The sequence below is a fragment of the Blennius ocellaris genome (assembly GCF_963422515.1).
Source record: "Blennius ocellaris genome assembly, chromosome: 1".
NCBI classification, from domain to species: Eukaryota; Metazoa; Chordata; class Actinopteri; order Blenniiformes; family Blenniidae; genus Blennius; species Blennius ocellaris.
The window spans coordinates 22,410,613-22,436,959 of record NC_137650.1 but is presented as its reverse complement, the minus strand read 5'-3'; the positions used below and the strand labels follow the sequence as shown (position 1 = coordinate 22,436,959).

The following is a 26,347-nucleotide window of genomic DNA, read 5'->3' as shown; positions in this document are numbered from 1 at the left end:
TTAGGCAGACATTTTTGCTTTGCGAGAGCCTGAGCACCGCGATGACAGCGGTTGTTGTATCCCTCCGCCGAGCGCAGCGACATGACGGTCCCGCACAGCGGGAGATGCTGCGGGAGTCGCGCTGATGCACTCCGGCTTTATCCTTATCTTTATCTTTTATCATCACTGAAACACTGCATCCCGGGCTGCCAGGCACTGCCGATGCAAACATGCATCCAAAAAAAGCGTGCCCAGGCCCATCTTGATCGTCAAGGGGTTTGAAGAAATATCTATAATCTCCCACTAAGCTGTATTGCACACATTTGTTGATGAGGCGTTACACAATGCTGCATTGCAAAAAAAACAAAACAAAAAAACAGGTCCTACTCACCAACTGTCTGCAAAGCTGATGCTCTTTCAGACATTCTCTCAAAATTGTCAATTACTTCTCTTCACCATTTAATGAGGAGCAGACTAATTAGGAATATGCATTACTCTCCCCTGTATGCAATGTGACTTTTCCCGGAGGAGAGTCAAATAATCTTAAATTTAGGCCATCAGTACCATCCAAACATCATCTAAAATCAATTCTGCCAGTGCCACAGTGATGTTGGGAGCATGCAAACTCCACACAGAAAGGCCCAGCCAGGATTTAAACCCATGGCTCTCATGCTGTGAAGCGGGGAGCTCTAACCACCACTTGATTTGGGTCCATCTATTAATTTCCGGAATGCTCTATTCAATTTGGAAGTGGATCCCAGCTGACAATGGGCCAAAGCATGCATGCCCTGCACAGACCACCAGTCTGTCACGGTGCAAACGCACACAGACAGGCACATTTAGTATATGTTTAAGTTTCCGTTTGAAGCTTATTTATTACCATATGATGTAAAACCATACATGTCTTGATGTTGACAATGTACTGTATATTGAACACACAATCAAAACATAATGCTGCATTAATAATAATAATAATAATCTCTCTCACAAGTCTTCAAGATAGTTTTTATGTCAACAACATTGATTACATCATAAAAAAACAGAACTATAAGCTGGATTGGATAATGTCCTTGACGTTACATATATATTGATATGGTCCATCAATCATTGGAGGAAAGATCTTTTGAGGGGTATTTTTTCTGTATATTGCTTTTTGTATGTTAAAACTGCTGGGAAACCCTTCTTCAACTCTTATACATTCATTGGCCGCTATCAAATGCCACTAACTTTATGTGTCTCTCAGTCTGGGTGCTCTCCTCTCTGTGTGGATTGATTTGCAGTCGAATGTCAACTTGCTCGTTTGTCTCGGTCCCTTTCTGATCCTTTTCTTTCAGACGATCCACTAACTCGAACTGATGTGGCAGAAAGCCGCATCATCCACGAAATGGGATTTGTATTGTCCATCTGCTGTGCCTTGTGAAATTGACTATGTTGAATCAAAGTTTAGAGATAAAGTATTTAGCTTCAGTTGCTCGTTTGGGAAAAGTTGCACGTCTGCAGAGTGTATATCGGCAGTGTCGGACTATTACAGCACAGAATAAATCCTCAAAACTTTATCTCAGCCATCATCAGTGCCTGCATTTCAGTGTCAAGAGTACTTTCATCAAATCTTCTCATAGTGGGTTGTTCAGAAGGACTTTGTGTATTACCCTACAGCATTGATTTCAAATGCTACAATTGTAAATGGACAGAATGATTCCCATCAGTTTTTTTTCCTCCATTGTTTGACACCATTAATACAAATTTAGTTAAATATTTGGTTCAATGGCTACCCATTTTTCATGGGTGATTTCTCATTTTGGGAAACTTTTTTTTTCTGGAACGTTTTGACCTTTTACACTTTTAAGTTAACATTCTATTTGTTTCTATTTTTATATTCAATGTTTTCCAGCAGTATTTATGCAAACAGTCATTAATACAGAGTCCGCTCTCCATTCATAAATTTAGCCTAAATGAAGCTATACTTGAATAAACATTAAAGAAAAAGTTCTTATCAATCACTCATTTTTCAAATATGTTTTTTTTTTTGTATGTGTACATTGCAGATGTAAAAACACAATTATATATCCAAAAGTCTATTCATTATATTTTGTTTAGTCATTCTTTGTTGGTTGTAATTTTGAATGATCATATGATGCGGACAAATAGCGAAATTATAGTACTCACATATTATATACCTTCACAACCTTTTCTCATATTTTGTAGCTTTTGTGTTATCTGCACATTCAAAATGAATATCAATAAATATAAATTATATGTATAGCATGGAGTTTTTGTGGAGTTTATTTGGATTTGAATTGACCAAGGTGTTGTATGGTTTATTTATCATAGCTGCTGGTGGAAACAGTGGGTTTGTCAATAATCATCATCCAAAAACTGAGAGCCAGAAAGGAAAGTTACTAATAGGTTTGAAGGAAATAAAAAAAAAAGGGAAATAATCTGTGGTGATGGAGACTTTGCCAACTGTTTGGTGAACTCTTAAGACCTTGATGAAAGTAATAATTATGATCGTATAAATTAAAGAAGAAATAAATAAAATTTGAATACAGAATACTCTGTAAAAACTTTCAAAACCTAACAAAAACACCTCGTGACTTCAGTGACCTCATCTCAAAAATGAATCTTACTTTTATATCACATCTCATTTTTGAAGAACCTGTACAGAGTAATGTTGAAACACGGCACGTGCCCGAATATCTATAGTGTTTCAGTGTTGTCTGTAGGAAGTTAAAGGTAAGAGGGTCTTTGTAGGGAGCTGAGACAGTGGAGTGGCAGATCATCAAGCAAACGCACAGCGCAGGTATACACGCCCTCAGCAAAGCACAGCGCAGGAACATCCACCCTGTCACTGCGCCGGGACTACTTTTTCCTTCGCGCTGCCATACAGTTGGACCAATAACGTACTGTATAACCCACGATAGATATCAATATCCCTGAAATTAGCGTCGATGTTCCTGCTTATCACAGGTGCAATATGGTTTCAAAAGAAATCACAAATACCAGAGCATCCAGGTATACTGGCATAATAAAATAAATAACTTTAAAAAGGTTTAACAGATTTGTAAGCAGACAGTGCTGAATTAAGGCATCTTGTTACTGTTGGACAGCTTGAGTTTGAGCGAGCAGACAGTTGTGTGGGAGGCTTAAAGGAGGCAAATCTTGACTGAAACTGTAATGACTGATAAGGGAGGACCGAACTGACTCAGAGCATGGGGGTGTGGAGAAAGCAGGAGTGGTGGGTGGGTTTGTTCACTTGACACCAAGTGACCTCCGTCTCTCGATCTCCACACGCAATTTACGCTCACCAAATAGCCTAAAACGCATATGTTTTGGACTGTGGAAAACAGAGCAACAATAGAAAATCAATGCACAAAGAAGGACTAGACCCCCGGAAGAAAGGGATTGAACCAGGGTGTTTCTTGCTGTGAGGGAGGAGTGCTCACCACTACACAATGGTGTACAACAATCCGTGTGCAAACCAGAGCAAAGATCCGTGCAGCCATCCATTCATCCATCTATCCATCCATTTTCTGAACGTGTTCATCCACATTAGAGTCACGGGGGAGCTCGTGTCTGCAAAGTCTTCTCTTTTTTTTTTGTAAACTTAAAATCATATTTTAACAGTTTCAGACACAAACCCATAATACTAATTGAAACAACTTCAAGCGAATACCCCCATTTGGTGTGTAAATGAAATGCGGTATGCAAATGAAAACAAAACAATGATGAAACACTTTAGGCAGAGCGGGGAGCCATAAAACCCACATGCGAGCAGAAGAAGGAGCGAGTGGGATGTTGATGCTTCACTCGGGGTTTCCCCTCCCATCTCATCCAGATGTTTTATTGAATGAGGCCTGCAACACCGAAAAGGAGCTTCAGGAAACATCGTTCCCAGAGCCACCGACACTTTTGGCACCCGCACTCAATGATTCAGATAAAAAAATGTTAATGGAGAAGCTGGGAACAAAAAGGGGGTCAGATTCTCGGGAGAATGAACACCAGTACGAGAAGGTTAAACGCTTGTTCAAACTGCTTCCCGGTGGGTTTTTTTTTTGTTTTGTATTGCATATTTAGTTTATGTTTTCTGCAATAACAGCTCAAGTCAGAAACGCGTCCTGTTTTCTCCTTCACGACGTTGGCCACAAGGATGTTTTGTTTTATTTGGTAAACTACTTTGTTTGAAGTGTGCTTCTTGCTCTCAGACAACAAAGATGGAGAAACTTTCCGAACGCACAGATCTGATGTGAGGAGTGACTGCCAGTGAAGGATAAACAGCTCAGTGTTTGGTGGTGCAGTTGTTTCAGCGTGCTCGTCAAACAATTATGGTCGTATAGTCACACGCCGTTACACTCTCAAGTCTGTTTGACTGGGACATTTATTTTCACAAAACATCCTTTGGGTCTGTCTTGCAGTGTACAAACTCCAGTGTAATCACATATGTTGTCGCGTCCATCCTGCTGTTTCTTCTGGTGCTGTAACTGTGGAATATTGTCGAAAATAAACTGCACGAAAAACTAAGGAAATGTGTTTCGGGTGAATCATTTCTATCTTGTAACAAAGCGTCTTTGTAATACATTCTATACCACTGCCTGATTAAATCCCTTTTTTGCAGAGTGCCTTTGTGTCGTGCACGTGAAATATTTCTCAACACCTTCTCATCGCTGTTGACATTGGAAGAAAAAATAAAGAAAAAAAGACATATCGTGATTGAACAACCAGGAGCCTCGGGAGTGTGTAGAACATTATCTGCAACCACAACAGCTCGGCGGCTCCTCACAGAGGTCTTCCAGCCTGGTCACACGTCGCATTGAGACGTCGCACTGAAATGTATTCTAGAGCCAGTATTATTTATAAATCAGCCACTGTGGTTGTTTTTGGTTTTTGGGTTACAGATTCATACAGGTGGACAATTCCCCCACTTTAAGGAACGATATTTGACTTTATCTTCTTTCTTAATCAGAGTGATGGTCTGCTTCACCTTGTTTCTGGAACAGAAAGACCACAAGATTCATTAAAGTGAACCAAATGCTGTTTGTTACATGAGAAAAAAGAAGCTGCTGAACCAACAGGCCCCATTGGGTGTAAAATAATAGTACTTGCATCTATCTCAGAGAATGGACTTAATAAACTGTTGACAGACTGTGTCGTGGTCATTCGACATTACAGTAAAGACTCCATCCCTCATGATCCCATCCTACCCACAGCCTCCAACCCTGCCAGTTATTTCTGACTTAAAAGAGAATCGACATCGGATACCGATATATATATATATATATATATATATATATTGCCCATTGAATCATGAGACCAACCTACAGTAGATCATCACATTGAGACAATAACACAGGTTTTTTTTTGTAAAGTGACACCATTATGACAAACATTGCTCGAGAAAGATGTTTTTAAATCCTGAAAAAGAACACAAAGTGTTCATAATCAGCTAAAAAAAACACAAATATCCAAAACATCTTGATTAAAAAAAAAGCAAAAACAACAACAATGGGTACATTACTATATTTTACATATTAACTTTGATGTCTGCCTGTTCGTGGGAGAAACGTAATTAAAACCAAACTGTCTTGAATAGAAAAAAATAAAACCAAGTTTTCTTATTGAGGTCATAGTAGCCATGGGACACCACCTCTGACAGGCATTAATGAATCCAGACTGCCACCTGTTGGACAAAGTCAGCTCATCTAAACTTCAGCAGACTCGCAATAAAATCCAGGCAATGGTCGAGATGTTGGTCTCTAGTTTCACTCGTTTTACATTCATTTTACCTTTTACACTCATTCAGGCCAAAATTTGATGAAACAGACTTGATTAAACACATGCTTAAATGACTTGTTTCAGGAATAGGGTGAACTTTTGACTCCATAAAGATCCGAAGCAAGGATGATTTTGTTTTAAAGAAAATAATAAAAAGCTACTGTAGTGGGGTACCAGATTTTTTTGTTTTTTAAATCCCCAAAATGATAAAGACAACAGACGAATGTAAAATGAATGTAATTACTCTTTTGTCCACAGGTGGCAGTCGTAAGCTTGGTTGACAGGGTCTTATTAGTTTTCAGTAGAGCAGCATTTACTTATGCTGTTGCTTTTTCTTACCTATGTTCTTATTCCAAGTTTTATGGTTTAAATACATGAATATATATGGTATGGAGGCTGTTCCCTGTGTGGCCCTGTTCTACAAACAACTGTGTCAGACACACAGTTCGGTGTCCACCGCTCCAGTCCAGGATTCAAGATTTGCAGGTCCACCACTTGCATGCTCCATCTTGTCCCTCAGAAGCACAGGCTGTATGGTGTTGACAACACTGGAGAAATCGAAGAGCATGATCCTCACAGTGGTTCCAGGCTTCTCCAGGTGAGATAGGGTGAGGTGGTGGAGGAAGAGGATGGTGTCATCCACCCCCATACCAGGTTGATAGGCAAACTGGAGTAGTTTCATGTAAGGCCTCACTATCAGGGTGAGATGGGCGAGGACCAGCCACTCCAGGGTCTTCATTAGGTGGGATGTTAAATCCACTGACCTGAAGTTGCTAAAATCCTTAGGATGCAGGGTCTTGGGGACAGATGCCAAACAGGATGTCTTCCACAACTGTGGCACGCTCCCCAGCTCCGGGCTCAAGTTGAAGAGGCGTCCCACAATCCTGCACAGCTGCTCTGCACAGACCTTCAGGAGCCTGGAGCTAATACCATCTGAACCCACTTCCTCACCTTAACCCCCCTTGGTTGGTTCCTCACCTGGAGAGTTGAGAGGGACAAACTGGAGCAAGGGGGCTGTGCGCTGTGGGAGTGAGTGGAGCAGTAGGACTGAAGTGACGCACCGGGGGGGGGGTAGCTGTGAGTTGAGTGCTGAAGGAAGAGAGGTGGATGGGGTTGGGGTAGGATGGTAAACTGAAGACGTCGATGATGGGGGTTGCAGCAGGGGTGAGTGGGCTGGGGGAGGGGGCGATGGCTGATTAAACTTGTTGAAAAAGGTTGTTGGTCTCCCCCAGCCCGGAAGTCCAGTTCCTGAGATGGTCCTTGGGCCATTCCAGACTCTGCTGACGTTGTTCTGCTGCAGCTGGTCCTCCATCTACTTTTGTAGCCATCCTTCCCCTCCCTGATGCATCTCCTCACTCATTGCTAAAACCTCTTTCAGGTTTGGCAATTTTATAGTTCCTGATTTATAGGTCCTCATTTCTCCTTCATGAGAACCCCTGTCTCAGGCTCAATCCATGGTTTTTATTTGTTGGAGAAACACCATGCAGTTTTGGTGGGTATACAGTGTTCTCCACACAGAAGTTAACGAAGTCCACGATACAGTTTGAGAGGCTGTTGATGTCCAACATAGTTTTGATGGAGACCTTCAGGGTCTCCTTTGCTTCAACAGTCTACATCCTCACTATGTGGCTGGTTGACCGTGTTCCACAGGCAGGAGTTGAGTCAGGTTTTTATTCTAATCTTGCCAGAGGAGGGAAAGGCAATGAGGTGTAATCCTCCTTTGTTTTAGCACAAAAGCCGTCCAGTGTTTTATTTTCCCTGGTGTGGCGGGTTACACATTGTCTGAATATGGGCATAGATCAGAAAGAGAACTTGGGGGTGCTGATCTGCAGCATCTGCAGCCTACTGGTGGCTGAGTGGAAGACACCAGTAGAGGCGGAAACATATGCCATCGCGAAAACATGAGAGAACTCCTGTGGGAGCAGCTCGGTGTCTTGTCTCCTCAGTGTGCTGATCAGCCCCGCCCTAATGTTCCTCACCTGAGTCTACCTCATAAAACCAGTTGTAGATTTAGCTTGAGCCAGCTTGTCTTGTTTTCTGTGGGATTCGTCATGATTTTTAGATTGTCTTCTACTTTTGCCTTGCCCCCTTTTTTTGTTTCAGCCTGCTTGTATTGAATTTCAGAATAATTGTGTACCCTGTGTTCCAGTGGTGCATTTCAGCAGTTCTCATGCAGTAATTGACTCACTGATTGCCAAATTGTGTTATTTCAGAGGAACTGGAGAAAACGTATCCAAGTTTTGAGTAAAATACTGATATTTTGTCTTTACTAAACTAGCATCTGTGAAAATTGTTTTGTTTAGACTGGAAAAAGCTGGATTTTATGAAACAAGTTATTCAGAATACGGAGGGCATGATTTCATACAAGTCTTGTATTTATGACAGAACAAGGCCTGCTAAGTGATGTCTGAATGATTTAGTTTCATAACTGAATTTTGCCACCTATCCAAAGGCTGCATGCTTTAAATGTATTTAAAAATTACAGGGTTTCTTTGAGTAGATTTGTGGTCTCTCGAGGCTAAGTCAAGTTTCAGTTTATGGTCTCATTTGAAAATACCCCGATTTTTGTCCAAAAAAAAATCTTGATTTCATCGATGTTTTCAAGACAAAAGAGGAGCGATTAGAGTGGAGGAGCCATTAGGAGACCAGGAAGCAGACACGGGAGGAAGTGCTCGTGTCGCGGGGGCACATCCCGCTGCTCTGATTGGCTCAGACGGCTCGAGTGTTTCCGTCGCTCCGGCTCGGGCGCGCGCCGCACTCTCCCCACTGTGTGGTGTGTGTTCAGTGTAACACCCGCACTGTGTGTGAACAGCGACCTGCTCAGCCTGCGTCTGGACCGGACCTGCTATCAGGACACGGCTTCACTGTGTGATCCAGAGGCTGGATGTGAAGCAGGTAGGCTGAACCGGCGACCCGAAATGGCAAACTATGAACGCAGTCTTTGTCCCGCAGCACCCCCCACACTCCCACCCCCCCAATCTCCGCTCCACAGCCCCGGAGCATGCTAACGGGGGATCTGCTAACGTGCACAAGGTCCTGTGATCCACAACTCAAGCTGCCCAGTGATCTGACCATATGAAGGTCATATTTACCAGGCTGTTGCTTGTAGTTGTGGGTTTCAGCGATTTGGGAGAGGAGACGAGAGAGAAAAACACAACATGTTGGCCTTTTGCTGGAGAAGCTAACTGCTTTCCCAAGCAAAGTGGCTAGGCTAACAACAGAAGCTAATGCTACACAGGATCGAGCAGAGACACTTTATTGATCCCAGATGTTGTTCAGGGGATGAAAGCAGCTCTCACCCTTGCTTCTTTTACACGTTTCTGGGATTGCATTGCGCAGGAGAGACAAGTGTGAGCTCAGCTAAAATTGTTGTTATTTACGTTTTTACTATTACATGATTATTATCGCTCATCTACAACGATCATCTGTTAATAAGACGTTGCTGATGTGCAGTTTGTGGTCACATCATGACGAATCGCAGGTACTCTAATAATTTTGACACAGTTGGGGCTGAAAATATTAATTTTGCACAAAAAAAATTTCGTGAATCAAATAATGTGTTTACATAATTGGCTCGGCGACAGTCTTTATGTGGAGAGTTTGCATGTTTGCCCTGTGGCGGTTGCATCTGTAGTACAGACACATGTGAATGTGTATAGTGGATTGTCACCATCCCAAAGCGCTTTACAACGTTAATCACATTCACACACCAATGAAGGCACCATGCAAGGTGTTCAATCCATCCATTCAATGAAATAACAGTACCCCACTGCCTCTATTATATATAAAACCTTAAACGCCTTATAAGAATTGACATCACCCATGAAGTCATTGTGGCTCACTGGTACAATTCTCGCCACCCAAGTGGGAGACTTGGGTTCGAGACCTGGCCGTTTCAACAAATCGTTCAAAATATATTGAGTTCATTTTAAAGACAGAATTTTTATTTACTTTCCCCCACCCAATTTTGTTGATGAGCTGATGGAGGCTCCACTGGTGTCCTGCTGCAGGCAAGCCCTGCTGAATTTCTTCAAACACATGCTTGGCCCAAGAGCCCCCCACCCCCCCAATCCAGGTTTTTTTTGGGACCTCATTTGCAGAGGAAGCACTGCGTCTCAGTCTCAGCCCGTCGGTGCTCTAACGCGCAGCTGTTAAAGATATCAGTTCTGCATTTCCAATGGTCTATATAACTCCGCTCCCAGCGCCATGACATGTTGGTGCAACACTCTGGCCCAGCGAAGAGTTGATCCTCGCTCAGCACCGGTTTTTGAGAGCCTGGAGCTTTGAGTTGTAGGAACACAAAGAACTGGTGCCATGTGAGGCTCTGGCTCCGAAGTAACACTGGAACCAGCTTGTTGGATAAGGTGGTGTTTGAACTGGTGACCTGATCATGTTCTGGATTGTTGGAAGAACCACCAAACATGTAAACTCCATTCAGAAACTTTTTAATATTTTCATGTAAAATATGAAGGCACGAATGTATTGCAAAAAATGTTTTGTACTGACGGGTTGTTCGAGCAAGGTGGTTTCCCACAGCAAAGATGTGTCTTTAGTTAAACTAGTTCAAATTCACAAATGTTGACGCTCAATTCTTATATATGCTTGCTTCTGGCACTGTGGGAGTCAAGTTGAAGTTTTTGTGGCCCCGACAATGTTAAGTTATCAATGACCGCAGGTTTGAAAGTCCACCAACGTTTCTGTACGCCCAACCAGTACATGGAATGTTTTCTCTATTCTATTAAGAATGATCACCTTCCTCCATTAAGCTTTTGACAAGAGATTTCATCTTCAGGCCTCAACCAGCCATTGTAGCCTTTTTTGTAGCCGGGGCGTTACAGTGGTCCTAAAATATGTCACAAAAGACTTGACGAGCAATACGTTTATATGTCCGTGTACAGTGCATATCAAAGAAATTCAGCGCGCATTCTAAAGCTGCTCTGCTTCGTTGAATTGCTCTGCAACACCAGAACCGAAGAAGAAGGCTTGGTTGTAAAGAGAGTTTTTACACATGGTCAGTGATTCACTTTGCAATGCACTTCATCACTTATTGGGCAACATGTATCTCTGCCGTGTTCGGATGATTTGAGGATACAGGCGAAGGGATGGGATTGCTGACCGTCGAGTATGTTACATGTAGATTTAGCAGTCAGCAGGTTTTTGTTGGTGCGGACGCAGAAAAAAAAAAACGTTTGCTCCAATTCCACACCTGAGTCCGTTGATGTAACGATGGCTCTTTATTGCATCGGATGCTATTCCTTCCGCCTGCAACCAGAATTTGAACCCAAGTCCCCAACACTTGAGGTAAAAACTTAAGCTGACGTGTTGGGTATTCAGCAAAAAAAAAAAAAAAAGAAGGAAGCTGGGGATTCATTTTGATTTAGGGATCCAAAAGCATCTTGAGTGAATAAAGCTAATGTGAGCTCTGCACAGTAACAAAATGGCTCCGTCCGGCAGTGAAAACGTGTATTAATTCAACATCAAAGAGTTTTTCCAATGTCCTTTGTGGGGGATGAGCTTTGTTACTTTTAATTTTTTTAATTTACCATAAATATGTAGATGGACGTATTAAACCTGAAACTGCTGAATACAATGTTTTCACAGTTGAAATGGCACTGAATATGTATTATACATATATAATCACAAATGCATTATTTTAAATGGACTTCACTTGTATCGTGAAAAGGTTTAAAAGCTGAGAAATGTGTTCGACGTTAATCCATTATCACACACGCGCCCGACTGTGACGGCGACGGCGCACGGCGCTTTGATCTCCATTAGCGATTCAGGACTCAGTGTCTTGCTCAAGGACACTTCAACATGTCGATCCGGTGAGATGGAGGTCAAAGCATACGTTTGGTATTTGCTCGCGGTAATTGTTTTAAAAATCGCCAAAATCAAGTTTGAATGCCGGCTGAACACTTTTTCCTTTTTGTTTGTTCCGCAGCTCCACAATGTCTGAACTTTTCATGGAGTGTGTGGAGGAGGAGCTGGAGCCGTGGCAGAAGCAAGCGTCTGAGGTTCATCTGATAGAAGACGACGACGACGAGCCCATCTTCGTGGGAGTGTTGTGTATGTCAAAGATTTCCGTGGTTGCATTTATAATTATTAGTAGGACCAGTATGTGGGGATTTGACGAGCAGGAGCAGACGGAGGTTAATTCCCCTCCAGTCACCATCAGTTTTCATGTAGGAAAACCTGCAGTGGCCATGAAACTGCAAAAATAAATAAATATATATATATCATTATTTGCTTTGCCTATTCTGGGCTATGATAGAAAGACGAAGAGCTGCATTGATGCCCTCCTTTTGTTAGCAGAACATGTTTCTTTTAATGCAGCAATGACACAAATCAATTATGGTATATAGGGGAAAAAATGTTTAAGTCAATTTTGGTGCAGACTAACTGGTGGATGTTTTACCCCTTCTTCTTTAATGTTTAACAGCCAATAACCAAAAGGACGGCAAGTCCAACCCTCCTCCCCGTCCTCAGAGGAACATTGCGGGCAAACAAGAAATAAAGCGGCCCGTTGTTCCGCCGGCTGTTGGCCAGTCCCCCATCGTGCTGCCCCTCAACATCGCAGGAAACACCGTCACCTCAGCTCCACCCACATTGAACACGGTGATTCCGCAGCCTGTCATTGTCAATAATCAGGTACTTTTCCCCCATAAACTAAAAAAAAAAAAAATGTTCTGTGAATAATACACAATGCCAACACTACTAGTGAAAAGTACGTTTGTCCCCCAGGGTTTTATTGTCACTTCTCCGCAATTGGCGAACAACAGGGATTTCATCAACTCCCTCGGGAATCAGTATCCGCCTGGCACGTCGTTTGCAATCGTACCAGGTAAGCCTTGAGTCTGAAATCCTCCCGAAGAGCGAATCTCTGTCCTCGTTTTAGTCACAGCTGTGTGTCCTCTCGCTTCCAGCCGGTCAGCAGCAGCTCTTTCGGCACGTCACCCCAGGCACGGTGATACCCGGCGCCGTCCACCGGCCGCAGGTGCAACAAATCAGCAACAACATCGTGACTCTGTCCAACGTCCAGAGTCCCGTGGTGTATTCTGCCCAGTCCAGTCAGCTGCAACTCGGCCGGCCCAACTCGCAGTCTCTACAGACCTTCTCTCTGCCCGTAAATGTCAACAGCATCAACAGAGGTAACGGCTCTTTAACGCGGCGGGTTTGCGAGTCGTGCCAACTGCTTCAATCGGCGGGCTAAAGTGGCTCAAATGTGGCTGTTTTGATTTCTCGTGATGTAGACCAAAGCGTGGTCAAGCGGGGGTTGACGCCACAGGAGTTGGACAGTGCCGTGAAGAGAGTTAAACATGACCTGCGTAGGTTTTTGTTTTTCCTACATATATATATATATATTTTTTTTTTAATATATATCAACCAGTTTCGTGGCGGATGTGTCCTAATATTGCTGTCGTTTTTTTTTTTTTTTTATTCTCTTGCTTTCTTGTAGCTCCTCCAAAGGTAGTGATGACAGTGGAAAATGGCATCGTGAAGAAAACGTGCCATAATTGTAAAGAGGAATTTCAAACGGATGAGACGCTCAAATGTCACCTGCGGGTGAGATTGAAAGTCCTTTCGACGTGTCACCATATTAATCGCTCTGTGGCTGTGGAGCTTTTTATCAACTATGTCACGGGAAATCAATTTTCTCTAAATCTCAAGTTGTGGGCTGGAAAAAAAAAAAAACCGAAGTGTTGAAGTGGTTCTTTATTCTAGAACTGCCGCGGAAGTCCGTCGGCGCTCAACGCAAACAAGCGCATCATGCTGGTCTCGGAGTTCTACTACGGGAGCTTCGAGGGAGACGTGTTCAAGAAGGACGCACAGAAGACCAACCCTACGTTCAAGTGCCAAAGCTGCTTAAAAATTCTTAAGAACAATATCAGGTGTGTTCATTTTGCCCACGTCATTACTGGGGGGGGGGGGGGGGGGGGGTCTTGACTTGTGGCACAATGGGGTTGAAAGCATTCAGGACATTCACGCGCAAGTGATTGTGTTTATTTCTTGCTGCAATTGAAGATAAAACCAAATCTGTCCTCTGCCAATAGAGATGAGGCGTGTATATATATAGATATATATTTTTCTCTGCCCAAACCGCGGCTTTCCTCTCAGATGGATGACGATATCAGACGATTTCCCTCAGGGGCCTAAAGATGAAAAATGACGGCGAGTTTAGGTGGCGCACAATCGGCTCCTTTTGATTAAATAAGTTTGCTTTGGAGCGTCGTAAAAAAAAAAAAAAAAGCTTCTGTAAGCTGCTTTTAATGGGGAAACACATTTGTGCAGCGAGCGTGCTCTCGTGGTCGAGGTCATAGTTCATCCACAGGAGAAAAAAAAATTCTATTAGGGGAGCTGAGGTAGCACAATGTACGCGACTGAAAAATGGTCGGCGTCTCGTCGGGGGGGCGGCGGCGGCAGGATGGCTGTGGAGCTGCTCCTCGCTGCTCCGGGGGCACCGCATCGTTAAGCCAACCCCCAATTTTTTTGGGGTGTAATTGCTGATATTATAACGGCCATTATGCATGCTTAAGAAGTGAGATGCGTCGAGGAGAACGTCATTTATCACGAAGGCCTTTGGGACCTGGTCTATAACCGCTGCATGTACGCAGGCCATAAATTATTCAATTAAATCTCCTCTACTTTTGTTTTAATGCATTGAGAAATATTCCTCGGAATACTGCAGGTATACAGAAACCCTAAGAGGTATTTGGATTTATTTAAAAGACTGACGTCGATGCAGTCCATTGTTTTAATCCTATAATATTTGAATATGAATTAATGCTGCGTGTCGTCGTTATGTCACAGTGTGGGTCACGAGAGAGGGTCCTGGGATGTAAAGTAGCCCTGTGGTGAAAATATACCTGTCCCGCCATTTTGGCAATGTGCTTTTTTCTAAATGCGACACGTTTTGCTCATCAAATCTGAAGAAATTTTCATTTGTAACATTTAACATGTCGCCCTTCTTTATATTGCTAAAATCTTTTCCCTGATGGCTCATTTTAGTCTATTTGGGACCTTTTTAACTCGTTTGTTTGTCAAAGTAGGAGTCGCAATTATTACTTAGTTATTATAAAATCACAGCTACTGCAGGTTACTAGTTACTTTTTACTCTCATTTCTGCTGAGAGATTAGAACCAAAACTAAATTACTGGTTTGAGGGTCATTGTACTATTTTACGTTTTCATTTGTGTTTATTTTTATTATTTCACTTTGGCTTGTTCTTATAAAATTGCAGTGTGCACAATGTGAAGTCCACTCTCAACTGAGGACTGAGAAAATGGGCTTTTTTCCTCTGTCGTGTCGTTTTGTATTAACCCGTTTTAGTGAGAACGTGTTTAAGTCTGCATTTGGGCGTCTCTTTGATGAGAACGTTTCTCTCCGCCGCCTTCGCAGGTTCATGAACCATATGAAGCACCACCTCGAGCTGGAGAAGCAGAACAGTGAGAGCTGGGAAAGCCACACGACCTGCCAGCACTGCTACCGGCAGTACATGACGCCCTTCCAGCTGCAGTGCCACATCGAGAGCGCCCACAGCCCCATCGAGTCCTCAAGTACGACTCCGCGAAGACCCGACTTGACCATCTGATGTCGCTCACTCGTTGGACATTTGTAACTTTGATCGCTTTCTCTCTCTCTTTTTTTTTTTTTTTAACTCCAGCCAACTGTAAGATCTGTGAGCTGGCGTTTGAGTCCGAGCAGGTTCTCCTGGAGCACATGAAGGGGAACCACAAACCCGGGGAGATGCCTTACGTCTGCCAGGTCCTGCAGCGCTCCTTCTGCCGACTCGCCGTTCGATAAAGTCGCCCAGACTGAATTTCTTTTTCGTTCTTTTGGTTGATTCCCACAGGTGTGCAATTACAGGTCGTCGTTCTTCGCCGATGTGGAGACGCATTTTCGCACTGTCCACGAAAACACCAAAGACCTGCTGTGTCCCTTCTGTCTCAAAGTTCTCCGAACGAGTCACATTTACATGCAGCACTACATGAAACACCAGGTATGATGCTTTTTAAGAGTGTTGCTCTCGAGACAGTACTCATAATACCATCAGAAATACCATTTCTGATGGTATTTGCTCTACCCGAAATAGAGACTTCGGGTTCAGCAAAGTCTTTTCTTTTTTTTGTGGTTCTGTACATTTGACTGAATTTGGAAACTCGTTCACAAGTGGGAGCTCACTTTAGTTTTGTACTCTTGGCTTTGCGTTTTCGGATTGATTTGGCTGTCCACTGAACAGCTCACCGCAATTCATAAAACGGCTGACGATGAAACCCGCCTCTCCTCACCTGCCCTAAAGGAGCGATCAATATGATGGAGGTGGAACCAAATTCAGTTAATTGCGTCTCTATTATTAGCGTTGGAAGAAATCGCGCTTCTTCTCCTGTTCCAGGGAATCCTGATGAAACATCTCAGCAATTAAGCCTCCAGCGACATCACTTATTCATCGCATTCTTTTTGCGTTTCTGTTTTTTTTTTTGCACTTTTTTGTGTGTGTGTGTGTGTGTGTTTCAGAAAAAAGGGATCCACCGCTGTGGCAAATGCCGACTGAATTTCCTCTCCTACAAGGAGAAAATGGAGCATCGGACTCACGTCCACAAGACGTTCAGGAAACCTAAAGCCCTGGAGGGTCTTCCTCCGGGTACAAAGGTCTGAAATGCTCTTTCTGTTAATAATCTTTTGTTTGTTTGGGGGTTTTTTTCTTCATTTTCTTCGACGAAAACACAATTATTCCACATGTTGTGTCACTGTCGCAGGTGACCATTCGAGCTTCCCTCACGGGGAAGGCGCCAGCGGTGGCGGCCTCCACGGGTTTCGTCGCCAGCTCGGAAACCGCGAGTCCCAATCATCAGCTCAAACCTCCGTTCACCGCTCCCAAGTTCAAAACCAGCGTGGCCGGAGCGGGACGGACCAAGATGACCGCGGCCAGGAAGCAGGACCGCCGGGCCACCACGCACAATCTGGCCCTCAGGAACCTCAGGTTATAAGCCGAGCGTCACAAAAAGCACGGAGTGGAGTTGATCCGTTGAATCAGAATCTATTCTTGGTTCCTAGAAACCCGCAACCTGTAAATCATGATCCGATCTCAAGAATTCACTAATATTAATGAAAAGTGACTATAAATGTAAAAAAATAAATAAATAAACAGTCGATTACTCAATGTTTTATGAATATATCCAAGGCTTAAACCGTGTAAGCATTGTGGATATCATTTCATTTAATGATGGCCTATTTAGGAATGCAAGTTGCTACGGAAATCTATTCCAAGTCCACCTTTTGGAGCTCCTCGATTCATTCCGGGTCCCCCCCCCCCCAGCCCACCACCTCGCGAGCGCTCATGTCAGGGTGGGAGCAAATTAATGGCCGTTGTTAAAGCCGAGCAGCTAATTGGGTTTCAATTAATTTTTCTGGACACTCTTCATTAGGCGGACTAAAAATAATCCAGTGTGAAGGAGGACTTCTTTAAACAATTAATGACAGTTAGATTTGCTTTTATAGCCACGGTGATAAAAAAAAAAAAACAAGGCACTTGCTTTTTGTCTCAATGGAAACGGGAACCGACGACCTCGGATACAGTGAATGTAGTTACTTATTTGAATTATTGTGGCAGATCCATGACCGAGGAGCTTGTTGGACACATTGGTAGTGAAAGGGAATCGAAAGTATTCAGTTACTTTGTTGGAAGGTTTCACTGCATGAGGGAGAAACTCCTTCACTGACTCGACTGTATGCTTTGCAGCGCCAACGGAGAACAATTTACCTGCATCGAATGCAACGCGCACGTCGACGACTTCTTTGCTCACTACCCGATGGTCTCAAATTGTGGCGCTTGCAAATATCGAACGAGTTGCAAAGTGTCCATCAGCAATCATATGATCAGGTGAGTGACTACGGTTTATTTATCAGTGCCGTTCACATTGGGACAAACCTTGGAACAAATGGTATTCTGCACCTTTTTTTTTTTTCAGATTCCACAGCACCATCACCAAAAACAGATTTCTCAAAATGGACCACAAGAAACAGTCGTTGGCATTAAAGTGAGCACAGAAGCTCAATTTTTTTTTTTTTTACAAATTAGGGAGTTTAGATTTGAGCGTAACGGGAGATTGCTCCTCTCGCCTCCAGATTAACGCTGGTCTGCCTCAACTGTGACTTCCTGGTGGATGCGTCGGGTGGCGACCTGATGACCAAGCACCTAAACGATCGGCCAAATCACTCGTGCAAGGTCATCCAGGAGAAAGGTAGGAGTTCTCTCCTCCAGCAACGCAAGAGTCGCAGCTTTAAATTTGTCGTGTCGCCCGTTTCTTGAAAAAGGCCTTGTTTTGTTTTTGTAACCCAGCAGATGTCAAAGCCAAAGATCGAGTGTGAGTAGAAACTAACTACCCACATCACATCCTGTTGTCTTATTTTCAATTCTGTCCAGTCACGCTAAAGGCCCGGCGCTTGGTTCTTAAAGGGGTAGTACTCTTTGAGTTGACGCTGCGCTTCCATTGCATTAATGCACATTTTTTTTAAGAAATAAAAGCAGCTGAATTTTAGGATTGGAAATCTGGTTTCAGTGCCACAAAGACTGGAATATTCTACTTCCCCTGTTAGGAGGTCATACTCACAGCTGCATGCTTCACAAGTGAAACATGAATCTTTCTTTAACCACCAGTAGAATTGTTCAATGCTGAAGATGCTAATGCAATGACCACAGTAAAACCAGACTCAATCGGGCCTTAACGGCATTTATCAAACCCTCTGGCATCGAGCCCCAGGTCAATGAAGAAATGTTAATTAAAAAAACTTTAACAAAATATATACGTGATGAATTGAAAACTTGATATACAGACATGCAGTCTGAACTATTCAAGTGATTGTGGCGGTGGTACATGCCACCGTCGGGGTCGCCCACAGAGGCACATGTTCCCCAAACCATTATTCTTTTATGGAATTAAACAAAACCAAAACACACACAAAACCCACCATAGCCTCCCTGCCGCAGTGGATCTTGTTAACTGATGTTCTATTCTTTGTTGAAAACAGCAGTTGTCGAATGAGAAATTGGATGAATTTGAATCTCTTCACGACTGGTATGATGTCTTGGTGCATGTTTCAGGGAATTGTAGGAAAGTGAAGTCGACCAGAACTGCTTCTGGAGTGAAGAGGAAAATTTAATTTAATTAAAAAAAAAAAGACCTAAAAAAAACCCCCAAAAACGTTATCTTTGGTACCACACAGTAGCATGTTCAACAAAACAATACAAGAGGTTTTTAAAAATAACTGGAAGAAATTCAGTGACAGGATGAATGAAGAATGTAAACCAGCTCTTTTGTTTGTTGGTTTGTTTTCCATGTCATACCTCCAAACTGCATGTTAACATGTCTACTATTATTATTATTATTATTATTATTATTACTATTATTGCAATTTTTGTTTTGTTGTTTTGGGTTTTTACTTTTAAGTTGTACACATTCTAGGTTATTCCATTGAATGTAGAGAAAAGGCATAAATAAGCCACTGGCTTCAGCTTATTCCTTTTTCTTGCTCATCGAAAGTGAACAGTTATATTGTCTGCGTTTGTATTTTTATATATTACAACTCGTATCATTATCATCATCTGACTATTTCCAGTTTTTATTTATTTATTTATCAATTTTTTAATTGTCATGAAGAAGGACTCTCTGGTTCTATAGAAATATTGCCGGCTGAGCTTTGCAGTGATTGTTGATTGGTTGAATCTCTACAGCTCACTCTACTAAAAAGCTCTTGCTTATTACTCGGTTGTTACAGTGCTACGTCAACAAGACTGACCAGGAGCTCTTTGTTTCTTACATTCTTACAATCTTACAATCGTCTCGTGTTGACCCTCGACTAAATCTACAGACGCTGTCGAGAAATGCTGAAAGATCTAGGACTGCAATGTTTGATGACAATGTTTCAGGAAAACGCGTTGACGCAAGTGTGCTAATCAGAAATGCGTTTCGACGACGTTCCGCTGCGTCGTAACAGGCTTCTCCACGTGAGCCCGCCGGCGAAAGGCCAAGCGTTGCCGTCGCCGTCGCCGCCGCCGGATCCCGCCACAACGCCAAAGGAAACGGACGCGGAGGAGGCCGAGAGTCCCGGAAGCGAAACCGTCGCCGACGCGGCGCCGCTGGACTCTGAGCCCATGTCGCCCGCCGTCTACCAGGAGGAGGTCTCCACCGAGGTGAGCCTCGCCGAAGACTCCTCGAAGGAAGAGGTGGCGTCCGTGTCGTCCGCGTCCAACCAGACAGAACAGGTTTCCGATCTCGGCGAGGAACCGGCGCGCAACTCGGAGAGTCCGGAGGACGGCGGCAACCCGCCGGCGTCCGAGCCCACGGACGAGGAGCGGCCGCCTGAAGCAGACTGAACCTGTATCGTTTACACAATGATCCAATACTGAACACTGTTAAAAAAAAAAAAATTACTGTCAGTTTCTCTTTCACGCTTGTCATTGTCGTGATCCTTTTTTTTTTTTTTTTTTTTTTTTTGAAGGGACATAATCTTTAGACTCAAATGATTGGCAACGCCAGTATTAATAAAAAAAATTAGTAAAAAAAAAAAAAATGATTGACAGGCTTGTTGACTCTGTAACGTACATCGTCTAACTATGTAAAATGTAGTTATATTTCTAGATAAAAGTGCATCCACTTTTCCTTGCCTAGTAAATGTTGTGGTGGGGGGATGTTTTTTTTTTTTTGCAGTAACATCACAGGAATATTCCGCACTTTGACTTGCTCCGGACCACTGACTGTCTTCTCATCGCACTTTAAAGGGGGTGATGGCGTACTCGCTTTGTTTTTATATATTCTAAGGAAAACACAAGCCCTCATTTAGACTGTGCTGGTTCTGTGTATAGCCCTTCACTTTTTTTTTTTTTTTTTAGTGTTGCTTCTTTTACAGGTAGTTAATGTATTAGAAGTTTGATCTAAGATTAAATACAAAAAAAAAGATTCCTCACACAATCTCTGTATATGGCTCTGGGATTTCTTTTTTAAAAATTCCAACTGTTGATGTGAAATCAAGCACCTGTGATAGTGGACGTTTTCTTTGAGGCCATGAAGAGTGATTTTTTTTTTTTTTTTTTAATAGTGCTTAGAATTCCCGGTGTCAGTGACTTGAATGTAAAAACACCATTTGAATTTCGACTGATCTGTCAGTGATTTTGAGGATACATGCTCGAGCGTTTTAGTTGTACAATGTGCGTGTGGTCTTATGCAAGTATTCTGGTTTGAATTGAGTTTTAGCCCAATTTTAAGTGCAGCGTATTTTAATTAGAGATCTTCTAGATTTGTTTTGGTGGGGGGGTTGTTTTTTTTTTTTCTTTGTTTTTAATCATGTCTATCCTTTGGTTTGTAGTTCGCTGACATTTGATTAGATTCTAGTTTGCAACACCAAGACCGAGACGCGTCTTCTTAAAAAAAAAACAATTCTAAGCGTATGTATACGAAACTCTGCAGTCCAATTCTCATTGGAGAAGGTGGTTGTCGCCTTTGTGAATGATGTGATGTGGTGGAGGCTTTATAAGTGGGGCAACCGTGGAATGTTTACTGAAAACAAAAAGAGTCCCTAAAACAAGTTTTAAGTGTGTGAGTGAGGGGTGAGGTACGATGTTTATTCATAGGTTTTTAAAAAAGATGTCTTTTACTGTATATACAAGTGAAAGTTTGCAAATGCATCAATGTCTGTGACGACTCCATAACTGTAATCCACGCAACCCGTTCTGACGACATTCCTTAAAGATGGCGTGTTCTCCTGAGGACACTTTCGCCTCAGAGCTCAATGAGTTTGGAGTTTTCTCATGCTTTGTTATGTAAATAAAACTTTATTACAATATTTGGATCGGCTGTTTCTCAGTGTTGCTTTCCAAAACATCAGAACCAACTTGTAGGATTATTCTCAACGTGCTCTAATGCGGCAGGATTTGATTTTGTTGGTGGCCACGCTACTTTCAGAGAGAAGACAGTTCCATGGCTGCTGTTTGTTTCTGTCCTGCTCCTTGAGATAACTTTGCCAAACTAATGTTTTCATGTCCCTGAATGTACATTACCTTAGCTTTCTTAGAACAGCCTGTGAATATTGGTAATAATTCTCTGCCGGTTGATTTATTGCTGTTACTCATTAGTTCTTGCGCCTGCCGAAGATGCAAGGTGCCAAGATTACTATCCAAGGCGTCTGTTTAATTTAATTTTTCTTCCGTTGGTTTGTTGTGTTTTTTGGGGGGGGCGCCTAACCAGTCCTACACTATTGGGAGCACGGACAGAAAAAGCACATCAAAACACATGGAAAGTTTGGGAAATAGTGTGCTCTTTTGTTAACTATCCAGCAAAACGGCAAAAAAAATTTCCCCCTACAAAGCGTCTATCACCATGGAGACGCTGCAGCTACAAAATGTCCTCTGAAATGTTCTCGTTCATTACCTGGTGCCGAATTCTGCAGCCTGCTACTAATTGTGTCCTCCCAGCAACAAGACACGTCCAAATCTAACAGTTTCTTTTTTCATATAACAACTTAATCATGTGAACGCCACAAGGCATATGCAATTCCACTTTTACAAATTGACCATGATTTTTTGTTTCCCATAGTATATAATTCTCAATTTTAGTCCATACGGTAGTTGAATAAGAACAGTTAAAAAAAAAAGTGGAGATGGCTTTTATGACAGATATATATTATTTTGTATGTTACAGGAATCAATTGAAGCTGAAGAAAATGATCATAATCAAGCAATAAGCCATGAGCGTCAAATAGATTGGCTACATAAACTTCCGTCGTCTACCCAATTTTGCTTTAAAAAAAAAATCCCATTTCTATTTTATTTTCTATTTTCATTTTAGTATTTGGTTTAACTTCCCCGGATGTGACGTCATTGGTCGAGCCGTCGACGCTGCGTCGTTTCCAGGACGACGACACGCCAAAACAACCGCGCGAAAGGAGAGAGAAACTCTTCAGGGTCAAACTAACTTCACACCGGTCAATCAACGAGATTGACGCGCGAGGCGGTGACGTCGCTGCTCGGTGAAGTTGAGGCGAGAGTCGACAAGAAGCGGGGAAGATGGTAAACCGTCGTTGTTTGTCAGCGAGCTCGTGTACGAGCAATTCCTATGGTTTCAATTGTGTGCGCGCGCGCGTGTGCGTGTGTGTGTTTGCTCCTCGCGCAGAGCGGCCACCTGAGGCGCGTCCACGAGCAGAAGTTAGTACAGCGCCAGGCTCGGGAGCAGCACCAGGAGCAGGAGACCAGGCGTCTGGACAGAGAGAGACAGATGCAGGCCGGACAGAAGGACGAGGACCGCTGCGAGGAGAAGAGACTCCTCCGACACGCGCACGAGACGCTCCAGCAGAGGGAGCTCGAGAGCGCCCAGCTCAGGGTCCGTCTCTATATTGACGTTTATCTTGTCACACACGGGTGGATGAGAGGAGAGGTGGAGGAGCTCCTCTGTTCACCGCAGATTGACGAAATACTATTTAGAGTTTAGTTGTGGTTCAACACAAAGACACAAACATGTTTAGAGCCCGAGAAATTAACTGATGCAGACATCCTCTTGAATGATGAACAATGTAAGTCTTCTGTGAAACCTGGTCAACATTGCACTTCAATTAATCAAATATACTTGAGATGATCGGTAGGAAAAGGGTAGATTGATTGATTGATTATGATCTGCAAGAAGATTTACAGCCCAAATGAAGCTTGAAAACTACCACTTGTTAAGACATTCTTTACTTCTACAAGCTTCTAGTTTTCATGATTCAGATTTTGGCTGATCACAACAAACATGTAAGACACAGCAGCTATTTTGAATGAAACTCACACTTTGCATTTCGTTTGTCGTTGCTTTCAATTGTGGTTTTGTGTGTTTTTCCTGTTGTCATATGTTGTTGTTTTTTTGTGTGTGGTCATTTCCTATTGTTTTTTTTTGCTCTTTTTGTGTCTCTCGGTCAGGGACGTCTATGTCTTTTGACGTCTTTCTGTGAGTTGATGCAATTAATCAAAATTAAACTGGCCTTGCAGGCAGAGGAGGTGAGATTAACCAGGAAAAGAGAGTTGGAGCAAGAGGAGAGAATTGCTAAAGAGCTGGGTCGCATCGCCCACGAGAAGCAAAGAGATGAGAAGATGAGGCAGCACATTATAGAAAACAGGTAGTCACTCACCCCCCCAATACAGTGAATTACTGAATATTCTATTCTCCATGCTCTTTGTCTCTTTATTGTCTTTGGTAGTTTTAAAGTGTTTTACAATCGGCACTTTACAGTGTGGAGCTTCGGCAGTTGGATTCAAGACTAAAGAGTGTCTATACGCAGAGAGAAGTCGTTGCACAGCTTGCAGAGATGGAGGCTATGAAGTTGGAAACTATGGTATGTGCATTGCTGGTTCAGTTCATTTTTATTTCTTGCATTTTACTTTGAGCGTAGTTTCTATAAAATTCGGTATGCTAAGAGTTTCTATTCGTCTTAAGTATGATGGGGGCAGAAGTTGTAATCTTCCCCTACGGGCTGAACTATCCGAGGTGCAGAAATGAAAACGGTCTTTTTTTCCCCTGCATCTCTGTGACGTCAGCACGAGGAGGCAGAATTTGCCCGCAAGATGAAGAGCGAATGGGAGCGAGCGGAAGCTGAGCAGCAGAAGCTGGAGCAGAAGCAGCAGGAGGAGGCGGCGCGGTACCAACGGGAGCTGGACCGGCAGATGATAGAGACGGAGCGAAAACGACAAGAGGCGTACGAGGAGTCCCTCAGGGAGAAGCTGATGGTGGAAGAGATCGTCCGGAAGGTTTACGAGGAGGATCAGAAGTGAGTTCGGCACGAGCAGCAAGCACACACCTTAAAGAGTCGCGACTCGCTTAAGTCAGAACTTAAGCCGTATGTCTGTGTGACGCGGTCTCTTCATGCGTGAGTTTGCGTATCAAATACGGAATCCACTCACGCCTGGATTCTGTGTTGGACTAACGTTATGACGAGTCGTGAGAAAAGCCGTGGTTTCCTGACAGGGAGCGAGAGCTGAGACTGGAGAAAGTCCGAGCGGCACAGCAGAGCATCGGAGACTTCCAAAGGCAGAAGGCCGAAGCGAGGCGCATCGAGCAGGAACAGTTGGAGGCCGAGAACCGACGCATCACGGAGTTTGCGAAGCAGAAAGAGCTGACAAAGGAGAAAGAAGTGACAAAGACGAAAGAGCGAGACGACGCAAAGGAGCAGGTCTATAAAAAGGTTTGAGTTGATGTTTTTTCCCCCAAAAGCCAAATCCACAGTGGCTTGCAAAAGTAGTCACGGCCCTTTAACTTGAAAAAAGGGTTGTGTTGATTTATCACATTTAAGCCCCAATAGAATACAATGACATTTGTGGGCGCGACGCGACGACGCGCGGAAAAGTCGTACGAATAGCTTTTGCAAAGCCACTGCGCCTACGACTGGAACGAGAAGCACCGACGTCACCTCACATCTCTGCGTTGCAGGTGGCCGAGCAGATGGAAATGGAGAGGCGGCAGCGGGAGGAGCTGGAGAGGATCCGTGAAGAATTATATTTGGAAGAGCAAATAGAGGCCAGCAGACAGCGAGAGATCGTAAGAAGTCATCCCCCACGTTGTCCGAACCCGGAGATTGTTGCTGTGATGCCACCGTGCAGCTACATGTCGTACAAACAGTCGATGTCTTATCAGTTAAAAAAGTTTGGACGCACCTCTTCTGTCTGGTATTGAACGATTCTTCTCATCGATAAACGCGTCTCAGTTGAAGATGGAATATTATTACAAGCAAAAAAAGTGGGACCAGGGAGCAATTAATCAGTCAACTTATCTTTGTCACACTGTTGAAAGTGATTGCTAAAGTTCAAAATGTGTGGCGTCGGCAGGAGGAGACGGAGAACAAAGCCAGACAGAGGCTGATGATGCAGCAAAGCATCCAGGAGCAGCTGGCGTTCAAAGAGATGCGCAGGCGGGCGGAGAAGGAGGAGGAGGAGGCCTTCGCCAAGGCCATGATGGCGAAGTTTGCGGAGGACGACCGCATCGAGCAGATGAACGACCGGAGGCGGCGCCTGAAGAAGCTCGAGCACAAGCTGGCCGTGGAGAAGCTGCTGGAGGACAGACGGCGCCAGCGTGAGCTGGACCTGGTAGGAACCACCGCCGTCTTCTGTGCAGATCAACGGCGGCAGATAAACGTTTATTTAACACTTTCACATCTTTTTAGCACATGCGACGTATTTAAGGATTCTTTTCTACTTTGCTTCTAATCTCTAAAAATATTAATAATAATAATCCTGCTTCCTCTCTTGAAGGAGCGGGAGGCTAAAGAACGAGCGATCGAGGAGGAGAAGGAGGCGCTGCGCCGACAGATAATCGAAGAGGAGAAGCAGCGACGTCTACAACTCCTCAGTCACATGACCAAGGTTTGAGGGAGCGAGTGGCTCAGAAATCCTTTTGTCCGGTTACAAATCACAAGTAGATATATATATATATATATATATATATATATATATATATATATATATATATATAACAAATGTGTAATAGGCGTGTCTGTTGCCAGGATCTGCTCCAGAAACGATACCAGGGAGACAGTGACGAAGATCTAAGTGAAAACTTGGACAATTTCAAACTCTGATCTCGCC

At 43.4% G+C, this 26,347-nt stretch overlaps 1 protein-coding gene across 1 annotated transcript; it reads left to right on the top strand.

Annotated features, from left to right (window-relative positions):
• Positions 1 to 11,699: 11,699 nt before the first annotated feature.
• On the top strand, positions 11,700 to 26,340 carry znf280d (zinc finger protein 280D; the record flags this gene model as incomplete). The annotated part of the gene is made up of 26 exons (XM_080497735.1): positions 11,700 to 11,817; positions 12,191 to 12,399; positions 12,493 to 12,592; positions 12,675 to 12,899; positions 13,002 to 13,076; positions 13,208 to 13,314; positions 13,474 to 13,640; positions 15,148 to 15,305; positions 15,413 to 15,513; positions 15,602 to 15,748; positions 16,264 to 16,398; positions 16,506 to 16,729; positions 17,489 to 17,629; positions 17,718 to 17,786; positions 17,875 to 17,990; positions 18,092 to 18,113; positions 19,744 to 20,116; positions 22,914 to 23,120; positions 23,762 to 23,889; positions 24,003 to 24,105; positions 24,308 to 24,537; positions 24,735 to 24,951; positions 25,197 to 25,304; positions 25,592 to 25,849; positions 26,015 to 26,125; positions 26,266 to 26,340. 26 exons carry the CDS (start codon positions 11,700 to 11,702, stop codon positions 26,338 to 26,340), a joined length of 3,924 nt encoding a protein of 1,307 aa, XP_080353861.1.
• Positions 26,341 to 26,347: the final 7 nt, after the last annotated feature.